A 15,554-nucleotide genomic window follows, 5' to 3' on the forward strand; every position below is an offset into this window, starting at 1 on the left:
CTAAAGTTGACAGAAATCTTCAATTGTGTCATCTTGGCCGCTTCAAATGATTTCAGATACGTAAATACTTCCAAGTAGTCACATTTTTACCAGTCCAGTTGTTTCTACAGTTATCCCCATATGACGTGAACGCAGCATCAGGTCCTGTTGAGTACGATAAGCTTATTTTATGGGCTACCTCTAATGTCATTAACAGATTCGATTGGCTGCATCAGCTTTTGCAGCCCGACTTCACCGACTGCTTCCACTAACTCGCTCAAACTGACTTCTCTGTCTGCATACAAACTGTTAAAACTTGCTGTTGCAGTTAGTACAAACTCTTTTGTGCGGCTCTAACTTGTTCAAACCGGTATTGTAATTGGCTGCCAATTCTTGTCCAAACTGATTCATCCGTTTCAAATGAGCTTTTTTACAACCTGATCATGTCCACGCTCAGCTAATTGGCTCCCAGATCTTATACAAGCCAGTCTAATTGTCTCCACTATTGCAAATTAAATTTCTAGATATTGACGACATCGATATTGACATAACGGCTTCTTTTTTTTTCGTTTTTTTGATCACACTTTGATAATGTTAACATGAAAGTGCACTTACAAGAACTTCAAAGTGCATAATCACACCTCATTTGAATCGGTTATCAACCCCCCTGGTGGATACCTTGATTTGACGGATTCCCGCGCTGTGTGTCTTTTCTGTGAGGCATACTGTGCTTATGTAAATGTAGTTAGTCAGAAAAACCATTACATGTGTTTGACTTCCTGTAATTACCACGGCTCCTTGGGGAGAGATTCTTTTAAATGCTGGTGATTACTTTGTTTGATTACTTATTCTGAGTGTGTGTGTGTGTGCTGAACGTATGTGTTGTGTGTTTTCTGTCTGTGTGTCTCATTGCTTGTACCTGTTGTCCGTTGTACCTGTTGTGTCCCGACTGTCTGCCTTCTCATTTCTGATATAATGACGATAAAATAAATGATAAATCAACAAATACATGACAAGCAACCGTCCCAAACAAATGGTCAACATACTGAGAAAAGAGACTGACTCACTGCGTAGCCCCATCCCAGCCATGATAACAGAGGCTGTGAAAATTCATCAAGTGAATAAAAATGCCTGAAAACATCAATATGAAAAGTCTACTTTCTGAGCAGATTCAGTGTGCTAAAACTGACACGGATAAATGAGGTCCTGAACTGCAAAAAAACATCCATTTTAATAAGTGTCACTTAGTCTAGTATTGAGTCTTAGTATGACTGACAATATGAAAAAAAAATCCTGCCAGTTCCACTTCTTTCCAATGCAGTTTCACTTCAGATCACTCCACTGGCGTCAGGAAAACACTTCATTCAAGAAATTTCTTTAAATATGTCAATCTGCACTGGAAGCAAGAGATTTTTTTTCATCTCTTTTAAGAAATATAAGATATTCTTCATCTAAAGCGCTCTGAAACTCCGACCTAAGAGGCAGCAACTGAAACTTTTCCTATAAGAGACGATCACACCAACCAAACATATTGATATTAATACAGCAAATAAGTGACATACAGCATCTTACAGGTTGAAGAGGTTGTGTAAGTGTGTATCACTAGCTATTCTCATTATGGGAGGACAAATACACAGAAATATGTCCGCATAAACGCTTATGACGACTTGTAAAACCACTTTTCCTGACTTTTCCAGTTAAAAAAAATTCACCCATTTAATTTCGTTTTTTCTACCATAAGCTCATTCAATAGTGTGCGTGTGTGTGTGTGTGTGTGTTCAGATCCGTGCCGGCGGGTTCGAGTACTCCCCCGGGACGCTCCAGATCTACTCGGACAGCCTGCTCACGCTGCCCGCCATCATCGGCATCGGGGGCGGCGGCGGCCTGCTCCTGCTGGTCATCATCGCCGTGCTGATCGCCTACAAGAGGAAGTCGAGGGACGCCGACCGCACGCTGAAGCGCCTGCAGCTGCAGATGGACAACCTGGAGTCCAGGGTGGCCCTGGAGTGCAAAGAAGGTAGGGGGTGGACTCAGCGTGTCCGTAATTCATCCGAACCATTGGAAACAAAATGTATACTGAGCTGCTTCTCTGTTTATCTGGTCTGTATTCCTCTCTCTGCTGTACTCACTATCATTCATCTATGAGAGCCAGTAAAAGTACGAATGTGCAGGTTGAACTTGACTGCCAAAGGGCCATTCTGTAGCCTAAGATTTTTTATCGAGCAAGAGAGAGAGAGACAGTGAGTATGAGAGAGAGAGAGACAACGAGGCAAAGTATGAGTGAGAGAGAGAGAGAGAGAGAGAGAGAGAGAGAGAGAGAGAGAGAGAGTTTGCAAAGCCGCCCTCACCGCTGACAACAGGCAAAGTGCAGTAATGTGTGCTGAGGCATATGTCTTGCAAAACTGTGCAATAGCTCAAGTAAAAAAACAACTTTTTTGTCCCAACATGCACAATGTATAGTAATTAATTGGGTTGAGATGAAAAATTAGGCATAAAGGAAGGGAATGACACTTAGTGCTAAAAAACAGTATAGCAACAGTAATATCATAACATTGTCATCGAAGGAATATCATCCATAGGTCAATTTTGATATCACCCAAGCCTAATGGGTTAGTATCTGTCCACCTGTGTGTGTATGTGCGATGTGTGTGTGTGTGTGTGTGTATGTGTTCCTGGCTGTCCACTGAGGACCAGCGGCTGACAAATTGGCTGTCATCAGTGTCCATCCATCCTGCAGGTCACCGCCATGTCAGTCTACACCCAACACAACAGAGGGGGGAGAGAGTGAGAGAGAGAGAGAGAGAGATCAGTGATAGAGGAGAGAGAGAGAGAGCACGGAGTGACAAGAGCGAGATAGTACGAGAGGCGAGGCGAGGTCAAAGTGACAAGGGGATTGTTTGCAGAGGGAGAGAGAAATGAGAGGCAGAGCGAGAGAGGAACGGTCGGGACCAGAGACTGAGAGAGAGAGAGAGAGAGAGAGAGAGAGAGAGAGAGAGAGAGAGAGAGCTTATGCGAGGTCAGAGTGGCAGCACTAGAGAGAGTGTGTGGGTGATGACGGATGTTAAGGACGCCCCGTGTGTTTACACCCGATATAATGGCGCAGGCACACACAGCCGTGATACAAGGTTATAATGTGATTACACTACACTCATGAGCGGGTGTCACGGCTCCATCCGTTCCTGAGCATCAGTTGTCAAATAACAATTTTGTGGCCGGGTTGACGTTTTCAGAAAATGTCTTCTTATCATTTTGGTCATGAAAAGAACATTATACATCGTCCAATTTGTAAGTTCAACTTCTTTTTGTGGTGATCAGTTCCCAGTGACTGATCTCCATCTCAACAAGTCATCTACTCCAGTATTCAGTCTTAAAATCTGCCAATGGGGTGAGATCATTTCAACTTTGCTGGAATCAACATGACATTATCTTCATACTTCATACATACATATGTCTTATTTTAAGATAAGTTCACTATTTTCAAGAACGTTCTCAAATCGGGTGGAACTGCATCAGAAACGAGCGAAATTATCTCATCCCATTGGCAGATTTTTTCACTTGTTTAAAAAAAAAAATAGAATTTTCAGACAATGCTAGAATAGAAGATTTGTTAAGATGGACATTTTTTGCAGTGAAGGAACTGAAGAGTTATATTCCAAAAGACTATACACCAAATAAACTAGCAAATGTTGATCTCTAAAATCTCAGCATGTAGTGTGTTGAAGTGTTATCATTTTGTCAACCAAACGCTTGACATATCTTTGATCCTTCATAAAGTGCGGTACCATGATTTGTTTGGATTTTTTGCCATCAATCATTTTGTCAGAGTAGGTACCGTTTTTCAAATGTTGACAATTTCATTTTTGAGCGAATATCTTCCATCACCGCTTTGCTTTAGAAAATCAACCAGAAAACGAGAAAAGCGCCGCTCTTCCCTCGACGAGAAGCCGCACGGCGCGTGAGCCGATAAAATAAAAGCGCTTTGGTTTTCTAGGAAGTGAAGCGTGTCCCTGTCCCCGCCCCCATCCCCCCCCCGCCCCGCCCCGCCTGCTGCACACCCAGCTGGCCTATGGGGGACGAGGCAGCGTGTGTGGGCGGAGGAACAGATGAAGTGGGCGGTCTGTGAGAGAGAAAGAAGTGTGTGTGTGTGTGTGTGTGTGTGCAGTCTGCATCGCTCTGAGAGTCCTTAGGGGAGGAGATAGGGGACGTTTGGCCCAGTCATCCATGAGAAGCGGACATCACACTGCACACTATCATCCAAACTAACACAATACCAGTCATGGACAATTAGTTACGCATTAGAAATGACAACTGATGACTGGCAAATGTCACAGTTTTTATGTAAGGTAATATAGATGTTTATGAGATGCTATATGACTCAGTAGAAAAACAAATGGACTCATTCAATCAGAGACTTGATGGGTAACAGAATTGGCAATGGACACTTTCTGACCTGGGACAGAAATTTATGGCAACACCGTTCCCCTCTATGAGACACATTGGTAGTTTCCCATCCAAATGTTGTTATGTTGGCTGATTGGTAAACCAAAATGAGCCATCTATTTTGTATTTTTGTCAGCCTGGACTTTTGACTTTCACATATTTTCATACTCTCCACTGTCAGCACACTGTAAAATGGTAAGAATTAAAGGTAATTTGTCCATCTTTGGTACTAAGTGCTCAGTGCTGTGTTTTTGCACTGCACTTCCCACAGAATCACCTGTCAATCAAACAGTGTGGGCGGAACTTGGATTTTCTGTTCAGTTTGAGTTTCTCTTCTCTTTGTCTGTTCAGCCATGGTGGCTATCGCTGCTCACGCTAACTACCCAGTTCTTCTTCTACGTATTTATTCAAACTACCTCTTAATGTAAAACATTGTGCATCACAGTATTAGTATGATGTATTCAGTCTTTTCTGGGCAGAACCGTCGACCATTTGAGCAACAAAGAGACAAGAGATGGATCGAGGGAGAAGCGAGATGAGAGAAGGGACTTGATGAGAGCGGCAGACGAGTGGAGAAAAATGGGAGCAAGGAAATGTCTCCTTTCTTTTCATCTCCTCCACTTTCTCTCCTTTCCTCTTTTCCTCTCATCCTTTTCCTCTTCTCTTCTCCCCTAGCTCCTGTCCTGCCCCTTTCCTCTTCTTTCAACTCTTCGCTTCTTGCATGCCATTTATCTCCTTCTCTTCCTCTCCTCTTCTTTTTCCTCTCCTCCCTTCTCTCCTCTTCTTCTCGTCTGTCCTTTATCTCCTGATCTTCATCGCCTCTTCTTTTTACTCCTAATCACCTCTCTACCTTCAGCACTCCCTCTCCTTTATCTCCTGATCTCCTCCCCTTTCCCTCTCCTTTCTCTCCTCTACTTTTTTTTTTACCCCTCCTCCTCTCTTCTCACCTTTATCTCCTTCGCTTCCTCTCCTCTCCTCCTCTCTCCCATCTCTCTTGTGGACCAAACCGTCCAATAACAGCTGGGGGAAATTATGCATGAAAACTCATCCGTCGCTCTCTTAATAATTATCCACTCATGCAATTAATTGACTTTCCTTTCCAGGAACTTTGTTTTCTGTCTCCTGGTTCCGCTTTTCTCTCCCCCAGCTAGCTTTCCTTTTTTCTCCGATGTTTTGGGTCTTTTTTTTTTTTTTTTTTTAAGTAAAGATTGAAATCGTCGGAAGTTCAGACACCAAGGAATGAATTCACTTCGCTCCGTTTTTCGGTCCCTCGTCTGTCAGTCAAAAAGTTGCGGGTGTTTTTCTCAAGTGTTCGCCCAGCATCCCGAAGTTTGTACCATTCAGAAATATAGAGAAATAGTTCAGCTTCATAATACAACCTGTCCTGTACCAATTTGCTGATACCAGCTTCTTTCTCCGTGTGTCTGTTCATGTCTATCTATATTCCCTCATGCCTGTGTTATATATACACTCTGTCTTGTCTGCCGCTCTGCCCTCATTTATTGCCTTTGTGGAGCTCTCTTCTTGTCTCCGCTGACCTGTATTTCATAGCCTTTCTGTCTAGCTCTTTTCATAAGACCCAAACACTCTACCTGAAATTATGCACTGTTTGCGCTGTCTGTCTGCATCGTCTTCCCCTGCCTGTCTCTGGCAGACTCCCCCGTCTGACCCACATACAGGGTTTCGCAGAGCTGTCGCCTCGTCTCTCTGCGCTTAGAGCAAAAATCACGTACAGCGGTTCAAGTGAAATTATCCGCTGTCCGCCTCTCTGGTCATTTGCACGGGACAAGTATAATGTGGGGACATCACGGGATTGATGAATTACCCGACAAGCCTCTGCGTTTCGCGAAACACGTTGCTGAAAACACCGAAAATGCCTTCAAAACTTTCCTCTATAGATTCCACCGCTGTCTCCATTTTTCATGACAGGATGAAGATAGAAATCACTCGTCTAGAACGGTGGTTCTCAACCTTTTTCATATCAAGGACCCCTAATTTAGTCCACATTAGGGCCACGGACCCCCATTTGATGAGATTTTCTGAGAATCTGAGAATATTTTTTATTGTCAGGTATGATTTTGTCCAGAATTCCATGACTATCTGTACTGTAGGTAGAGAGATAACAGTGAAACTATGATCAAAATAGTCATTCTAAAAATGACAAAATAATGAAGTTTAACAATTCATCAATTTGCTGGGGACCCCCTGGAATGCCCTCAAGGACCCCTGGTGGCCCCCGGACGCCACATTGAGAACCACTGGTCTAGAAGGAGAAGCAAAAGAAATTACGTCTGAAATGACCAAGAATTTGATTCATATAGGATTCACATATCGTACACAGATCTCTGTCTTCACCAAAGATATTTTGTGCAAAATCGCATGGGAAAAAAGTCGCTGACAATCTCCACAATTATTACAATTCACTGGATGACCATGTTAGTGCCGTGTCAATAGGGCTTTTAAAGCATTTGCAGAGATGTTACTACATCTGTACAAATCAATGTCCTGTATCACCTCAGACAAAATTATTCACCATCCTTCTTTGTATTGTGCCGTAGCTTTTGCCGAGCTTCAGACGGACATCCACGAGCTGACCCAGGAGCTGGACGGAGCCGGCATTCCCTTCCTGGACTACCGGACCTACGCCATGAGGGTCCTCTTCCCCGGCATCGAGGACCACCCCGTGCTCAAGGAGATGGAGGTACGGGTCAGTACACCACCAACCGAACCGAAGCCGAAACCACTAAGAACTAACCCACGGACAGACGCGAGGACGAGGCCGCTGTACTAATAAACTAACACCAGAACTAGAAACTTGAGTACAATGAGTGAGCAGGTAGGGGTTCGGTCTCTCGCTGAGACACTTTGACAAGACGGACACAAAGTGGGCTGTTGCAGGGACTCTAACCACTCCGCTGCCACTCTAGAGCCTTAGCATGCTGGGTAATTGGTTATACTGCTCTACATTATGGATGCAGACATTATAGCAGTCAGAGAAGTACAGAAATACCTGACCGTCTATCTTACAAGCTGTACATTCTTGCAATTAAATTATCTTTGCTGTACACATTCAAGTATTGCTGAAGTTATACAATGTAGTCTTTTGTGTGTCTATTTCAATTAAATTCAAATGAGCTTTATTGGCATGAATGGACGAGAACTAGCATTGCCAAAGCATTTCCGTACTATCAGTAGTATCACAAGGTAATTAGTCCATTAGATAGAAAATAGCAAAGTAATTAGTCCATAGAGATGGAAAACTAAAAAACAAAACACTGTGAATACAAGAGATGAAGTGGTACAAATCAAAGAAATCACACTGCAGAACGTGGTTTATAGCTTACATTATGTTGCTGTTATCTATAGAAGCAAAGAGAGTTTAAAACAGAAATAAACAAAATAAGTCAGCAATTATTTCTGAGTTTGTAGCAGAGAACTGAAAAATCTGGAACTTGTTTTTCAAATTCACGGTAGGTTTGTCTCTTATTATTTTCACATATTTTCGACATTGAAATAGAAAATGTAATTTTGTCTCTGTCTCATTCAGTTCACATTGTTGATACCATATCAGTTCTGTAGGCAGCCAGGATCTTTGATACCTCCCTCTCTCAATTTCAAAAGTGGGATCACTGAGTCTTAATTTAGATTTACTGTAAATACTTTGCCAGTTGAATCTGATGGTTTAAGACACAATAGCATTCAAGTTTTCTGTGATGTGCAATTCCGTTTCCATTTATCAAAGTATGGAAAAAATTTTTAACTGGTGGTGTATGAGTTCTATATTTGTGTGGGTTGAGTCACACTTTCCATTGCCGTTGTGAACTGCAGAGCAAGTTCACCAAGTGGGTCTGTATTAGGGTTCATTGTACTACTTAGCAGAGGTTTGCACTTGATTGACTCCTTGGCTGCTTGGTTGAGATGATGCCAGTACTTTATAGATTCTTTCTGTATTTCTATACACAAGGGGAAAAGTCCTGTACCTCACATCCATAAAGGAGTATAGGTGTTTGGATGGATTTGAAAATCTTAAGCCATGTTTTAAGCATAAAATGCCCTTCTGGCTTTATCACTTAATGCCTTTGTAGTGATTATATCCTGACAGGCCTCATCAAGGACAGGCCTCCCCGAAAGTCTCAGAGGCACGGCAAGGAGAACTGCTCACCAGAGATCCTGCAGCACCGTGCTCTCCAGTCTTAGTTCACCTTAAAACAACCTCGCAGCCTACATTTTACCTACTTTGCCTTAATGTATGCAGTTTGTCTCAGTGGATGCAAATCCCTTTTTCAAGAGCCTAAGCAGCATCATTAGTTCGATCCCGTGGGACCGACGCTCTCCACATTCTCTTGATGTGGAAGGTGGTGTTTTAAAAGCATGATTGCTTCAAATGAATGATTGAAGCGAGAGACTGTGTGTGAGAGAGACAAAGAGAGAACGGGGAGAGGAGGTAATGTGAAAGAAGAGAAACAATGTCTTAGGAAGATGAAGCAAAAGATCAGGGGAGATAGGGAGAGGATTAAAGCAGAGAGGAGGATTGCTACTTGCATTATACATCACTCTTAAGATATTAATTAAGCCAATATGATGCTGTAGAACATACAGCCGCCCACGTTTATCAACTCATGTGTTACTAAGGAGGCCTCGGACAGTAGAATCAATTGTACGTCAACATGAACTACTACTAGAGCCAAGTTGGTAATCAGCAATCTCAAGATGTAGAAACTGGTGCTGCTCCATTGACTTTAAACTGAGGACTGACTTTTTGGAGTCAAATAATAATTTGTTTGACCTTTTACAGCTTCATTTAATTGTTCTGAACCCGAAAGTGGGCTTATATTCCTAGAAAAACCCCTCTGGGCGCTCTCACAGCCACCATCTCTGTGTTTTCAGACTCATTCTGAGTGACTCATCCTCTTTCGTTTGGGGCGAAAGGGAACAGTGGTGAATACTCAAACACAACAGAACTGTGAAAAATGCTTCACAGCCCTTGGACAAAACTAGTCATAATACAAAATTTAAGATAATAGAAAATACGACACAAAAATCAGCCACTTGCTTTCAACTCCTGGAAAGCATTCAGCTTTATTCTCCTTTAAAAAAATGCATCTTAACCTACATTCAGGGATGTAGTGGAGGGTCAACCAACCTAAACTCAATTTACCAACCTTTGTATTTGCAGAATGGAGTTTGCCACTTTTTTAAGGCTGATATAAATCTTTGTGAATACATATTGAGTACATCCTATTAAATAGTGTCAAGCTGATGTTCTATGAGGACAGGGCTTTTTAAAGAAAACAAAAAATATACTTAATTTGACTGATTTTCTCAAAATAAAAGACATTTTTATATCAGGTCACAGTTTACCCTTCCTTTTTATTTAACACATCATCACTGCCTGCATGCTAGGGACCTGTCATGTAACGTCAGGGCATTTTGAAGTAGCACTTAGTATAGCCTACAATATGTATAGAAGAATACAATTATAGCCTATTCTCCTTTAAAAGTGCACCTGAAAGTACAATGGACACCTTACCCAACATGTGACGAGATGATAGGTAGCAAAACGTTTGGTAACACTTTATAATAACCATCATTAATAAATGGTAAATTGATAGTTAATTAAACTTTAGTTAATAGTTATTTTACTGTTAACAAACAATGAAATGATCATTAATAATGTTTACTAATTATTAGTAATGCTATAATTTATGTTATTTTATCATTAGTTTGTGTAATATAAAATCATTTGTTTATAAATTATATTGTATCATAGCTGATAAGAGACAGTAAAAAGGGTAAAAAGCTATGATACAATATATAATTTATAAACAAATTATATATTGTATCAGCGCAAACTTTAGCTGTTTGGCTTACTTCCTGTGTAAACAAAACAAGTTACGCTTACAAGTGTATTTTTGTCGTCAAATGTTATGTCTATTTTACCAATCCCCTAAATAAGCCTGGTAGGTTTAGCCTGGCAGCTGTTACAAGTTTTCATTTTCTCACTTTTAGGATAATGCTAGCCTATAACATACTGTCTGCTAAAGCGTTAGCAGAGCTAACTACCAGAGACACAGAGATGATTTTGGTGGCACTCCTGTCGTCAGACACTGGGTAACGTGACCAGTGGGTCACCTCCCAAAAAGTGGGAGTAGTCCTTTAAAGTGAGGAGGCAGAGAGGTAAAGAGGGCTTACATGTTTTATAGTTATGTCTAGACTTCCTTCCCCTTCCCTCTGTATTTCCCCCAGGGGTTGCTGGTGTAATCCAATGGCCTGTGTAAACCAGCGCTCCTAGCTTTATTGCTCTGTGTAACTGCTCTCTCCCCTAAGCCAGCCAGCTACACTACGCACCAGTTATGCTCACACACACACACACATCCACACACACTCTGACTCTCCCTCTCTCTCTCTCTCTCTCTCTCACGCACACAAATGGATGTTACATGCGGTACATATAAACACGTACACTCATACACATGATGCCTCACTCTGGTCACCCTCTCTCTCTCTCTCTCTCATACACACACACACACACACACACACGCTCAGTATCCACCCTGGAGGCCAGAGAATCTCATTTAGCACTACAGAGAGAGGCCCAGACACTTTATTATGGCACGTAGGAGGAGAGACAGAATAGATGTTACAGTGGTAGAAATGGACAATGGTGGAGAGGTGGAAAGTGTGTGAGAGAGAGAGAGAGAGGAGGAGGAAGATAAATTAAAATAGAAGACCAACGATGTGAAACAAAGAGAAAGAAAACGATAAGGGAAAGATAGGGAGAGAATTAGAGCAGAGAGAGAGAGAGAGATGGGGAGAGAGAGAGAGAGGTCTTAAGGGGGTTTAGTCTGTTGTTGATGACTAGTGACAGGTGCCAGCCAGTGGAACAAGCAGGGTGCACCTCTGTCACCCACCCTGACACACATATACACACACACTTGCTACACCCCGATGGTCCTTTCCTTCTTTCTCTCCTCTCCATCCCTCGCTCCCTCTCTCCCCTATATTCGGCTGGTTCAGGCTGATCATTAGACATTTTGGGAGACATTTTTTGAAGCGTTGCTGAATGATTTAATAGAGGGATTCCAGGTGAATTCCTGCATCATTATAGAGTGGGCCACATCATATAAAAAACAAATAATAAAAATAATTCAATTCAGTTCAACTTCATTGTTATTTCACCTTACACATGTGCACAGCGCAAGTGTGATATTTGTATTGGATTCAATGGGAAGTGTTAGCAGCACATAGGTAGACTCAAGAAGAAAAACCCTGGGGGAACACTCTTATAACATATATTTTTGTAATAATGAGAGGTTTACCTTCATTTTTATTGTCGTCATTAGCACAGATTTAACATTAAACACAAGTACAGAGTCGGTACAGTCCCATAGCACATCAATGGTGATAACGTGTAGCATGTAACAGTAGCAGCCAGGTGTAGAGGAGTGAAGTGTCTCAATTTACCTCTTGGTGATGCTTTTTTTTTTTTTTTAATTTTCCTTGTGCTATCTCTAGTTCATCTAATTGGTCATCTCCTCCTGTCTGTCATTAGTCTCCAGTGTAACTTGTCTGTCTGTGTCTTCTCTCAGGTCCAGGCGAATGTTGAGAAGGCGCTGACGTTGTTTGGCCAGCTGCTGACCAAGAAGCACTTCCTGCTGACCTTCATACGAACCCTGGAGGCACAGAGGTGAGTGTCTTTATGATATTGTTTCAGCATGATGTATATATTATTTTTCAGTTTATGAAAAGTTTGGTTTCCAAATTAGATGTCCACTATTTGAATAAAATGATGCCTACACTTATGGCATAATTACTGGCATGAAGTAAAAGCCAAGTGCAGACTTGCTTAAAACCACCAGTGTACCCAAGCTGTTTTGATGGAACCAATATTATCAGCTTTGTAAGAATAAATTATACAGATATGTTTTTTAAAATACTGGGTAATGAGTTTCAGCCAACAATTTTGTTTTAATTTTAGCAATAAGCCACAAAATGTGAGTGGCCTATTTCTGTTGGAAAACATATTATAATAATAATCTAACAATCATGGTAATTAAAAGTTATTCTTCCACAAAATATAGTCCTTGAACAATAACTAAACAAAGTAAGTAAGCAGATTTTTGGTTAGTGCGTTACAATTTGAATGAACTGTTACGGAGAGGACAGCATAGGTTAAATCTGAAATATTAATAACATAAAATATGACTAACTGTCCCAATGCACCTCCAGGTCGTTCTCCATGCGGGACCGGGGCAACGTGGCGTCCCTGATCATGACGGCCCTGCAGGGGGAGATGGAGTACGCCACCGGAGTCCTCAAACAGCTGCTGTCCGACCTGATCGACAAAAACCTGGAGAGCAAAAACCATCCCAAACTGCTGCTCAGGAGGTGAGGGGGGGTTAGACAGACAGGAAGACCAGCAGACAGGCAGTCAATTAGGTAGAAAGACAAAAAAATAGACAGGCAGGCAAATATATTATACATGTTGGTAGATGGACGGGTAGATTCTGAGGGAGACAGAAAGAAAGATAGACAGGCAAGTAGGTAAGAAGACTGACAGATACATGGGAAGGCAGACAGGTAGATAAAAGACAGGTAGGGAGGCGGAGAGATAGGAAGACTTTTTCCATTACTTTTTTTTTTTGTTTTGTTTTACTTATGGCTTATTTAGTCAAACAAGGGAGAAATAGTAGTAAGTTTAGAAAACAAGTCAGTTCTGTCTCTACCAATAGGCATTAGCCAATAGAGGGAAGAAAACAACAAATACAGTTTCCAGCCTGTTCAGCAGAAATACAGTTTGTTACATATTTGGTTTTAATCAGTCTTGGTTATAGGGGGAACTTGCAGAGGTCTTTTGTTAGGCTACAGGTTGATGATTAACGAGAGAATGTACACGGTTTGTGAAAGTTGTGGTTTGCTTGGCAAATTAAGTGTTTTGTTTTCCCTGTTTGGTTTTGAAAGAGTCAATAACAGACTGACTCAGGACTGAATTTGCCTGAACTCCGCATGCATTGTAGCCATCTGCAGCAGATTTACTGCACTCTGTTGTGTTGTGAAAAGATTCTAAAAGGCCGACGTAGGCAAAGCCCCGGTCTGTAATTGCAGTGCGGCCTGTGGAAACGCTGTCGCCCCACCAAACGGTTTATGCTTCTGAATCATTACGTTTGACGGATTGAGAAGTTGTTTTTAAGTAAAGACCCTTTTGAAAGTGGAGTTTTTTTAACCACACGCTCCTTTTCAACCGCCAAGCGCCGTGTGATGTGTGTAGCGGGTAATTTAATGTGGGACTGGCCGCTGGCAGGCTGAACGCTGTTTGTACTTTTTTTTTTCCCCCCTCCATCTCTGTCAGAACGGAGTCTGTTGCTGAGAAGATGCTGACCAACTGGTTTACGTTCCTCTTGTACAAGTTCCTCAAGGTAAGGCATCATCCTTGGATTTCCTTTTTCAGATATGTTCCCTGTATCAGTATGGGTGCTAGTCATCATCTAAAGTGGATTTTACAGTATATTGTCCAATGCATAAACATAAGACCTAACATTTCAGGTGGCTTAGCCATGAGGAAACACAACTTAACAGTCCCAAACATTGTTAGGAATTATGTAAAACGCTCCTGGCTTATATTATAGTACATTATTTCTCTTTGGCTCACTGCGGTTATCAAAAGGTTTTATCCTTTCTCCGCTGTGTTTTCCTCACACGAGCGTACGCGGCCCCATCAAAGTCTCCAGGCGGCAGACGTTTCTTCTCCCGCTGCTTTAATGTCCCCCCTTTTTTCAGTTCACATATCCTCTCCGCTGCCGTTGCTCCGCTCTTGTAGCCGACACGTCCTCCTCACTGATCTTTCTTTCGCTCTTTTAACTCCTCGTCTTCTTCTCTCCCTCTGATGTTTCTTTCATCCGCGTGTAGTTTCCGTTGTCATTATTTTTCGCCGTCCGTCTCCTTTTTCGCGCCCCGAGGTCATTCGCCTCACCGGGGGGGGGGGGGGGGGGGGGTTGTGTATGTATGTGTGTGTGTGTGTGTGTGTGTGTGTGTGTGTGTGTGTGTGTGTGTGTGTGTGTGGGGGGGGGGTCATTAGAGTCCAGGACCCTCCTCATCCTCCATTGTAGGCTGAAAACTCATCTTTTCAAGAAGTCGCTCCCTGATTTCCCCTCTTCTCTACACACTTAATTAAAGACTTTACACAAAGTGGTCCTCATAAGGCATTATAAGGCATCATAAGCACATTATATGCATGCGGTGTGAGGGCGTGATAATTATCACAAAGTATGCACTCTTACATAATTGTTTTATTATAAGAACGCCAAGTCCCCGATCTCTGCAGTCCTGGTTTTTGGTCGCTTGTAATTGTTGGTGATGGAGGAATTGAGGCTTATTCTACTGTTGCACTCACGAGTCCCTCTGGGTAAGAGCCACCTCCACAAGCCTAAAATGTAAATGTCAGCATACAATTACAGCAGGCCTTAACGAAGCCGGGGTGTGGAATGAAGGCGGATTTCACAGACGAGCTTGCGGTGGCCGAGCGGCGAAAGGCGAAGGCGGCGACGGCGTGAGGCACGCTCGTTCCGTCTCGTTAGCAGCGGTCCGCCTAATTGGCCCAGATGCTAACGAGATTCGGCCAGCATATGGTGGCGGTAGTCGGGAGGAAGGGGAGAGGGAGAGGGTGGGAGGGAGGAGAGGAAGAGGTTAGAGGTGGTGGGCAGGGGAAGGCAGAGGGGGAAGGTAAAGAGGAAGGCGATGGGAAAAGGCGGTGAAGAAGCAAATGTGGGTTTGATTTGATTTGGGAAATACAAAAGTACATGATAAGGAAAAAATAAATACAATTAATATGTATTTGGTCCCAGAGGATAGCACAAGAAAGTGATACTCAACACTATTTTTTTTCCATTGTGCTTCTCAATGGAAGAAAAAATAAGAACTTGAGCAGACAAAAAAAAAAAACGCCATCACAAGATTATGACACCAGCTAAATTAGAGGCGGTGGATAGACGGAGGATGAGGGAAGATGGGGTGAAAGAAGAAGAGGGGAGGGAAGAACAGAGGGAGGGAATGAAGGAAGAAGGGTAGAAGGAGAGGTGGGAACAGCGTGAAACGACAGGAAAGGAGGCGCCAAGTGGAGAAGGGTTAGCCGGAGGGAT

The 15,554-nt window shown here is 42.5% G+C and overlaps 1 protein-coding gene across 1 annotated transcript in view; it reads left to right on the forward strand.

Annotated features, from left to right (window-relative positions):
* The window catches only part of plxna1a (plexin A1a), a 156,807-nt gene that overhangs the window by 125,120 nt on the left and 16,133 nt on the right, over window positions 1-15,554 (forward strand). The window contains exons 18-22 of the mRNA XM_071543953.1: window positions 1,762-1,996; window positions 6,978-7,120; window positions 12,009-12,106; window positions 12,649-12,807; window positions 13,769-13,835. Coding sequence (XP_071400054.1) covers window positions 1,762-1,996; window positions 6,978-7,120; window positions 12,009-12,106; window positions 12,649-12,807; window positions 13,769-13,835 — 702 coding nt within the window. The remainder of the gene's footprint in view (window positions 1-1,761; window positions 1,997-6,977; window positions 7,121-12,008; window positions 12,107-12,648; window positions 12,808-13,768; window positions 13,836-15,554) is intronic.

Source organism: Centroberyx affinis, unplaced genomic scaffold, assembly GCF_046629955.1.
Source record: "Centroberyx affinis isolate AG114_WGS23_722 - 3 ecotype Tasmania unplaced genomic scaffold, CSIRO-AGI_Caff_v1 ptg004423l_1, whole genome shotgun sequence".
Classification (NCBI taxonomy): Eukaryota; Metazoa; Chordata; class Actinopteri; order Beryciformes; family Berycidae; genus Centroberyx; species Centroberyx affinis.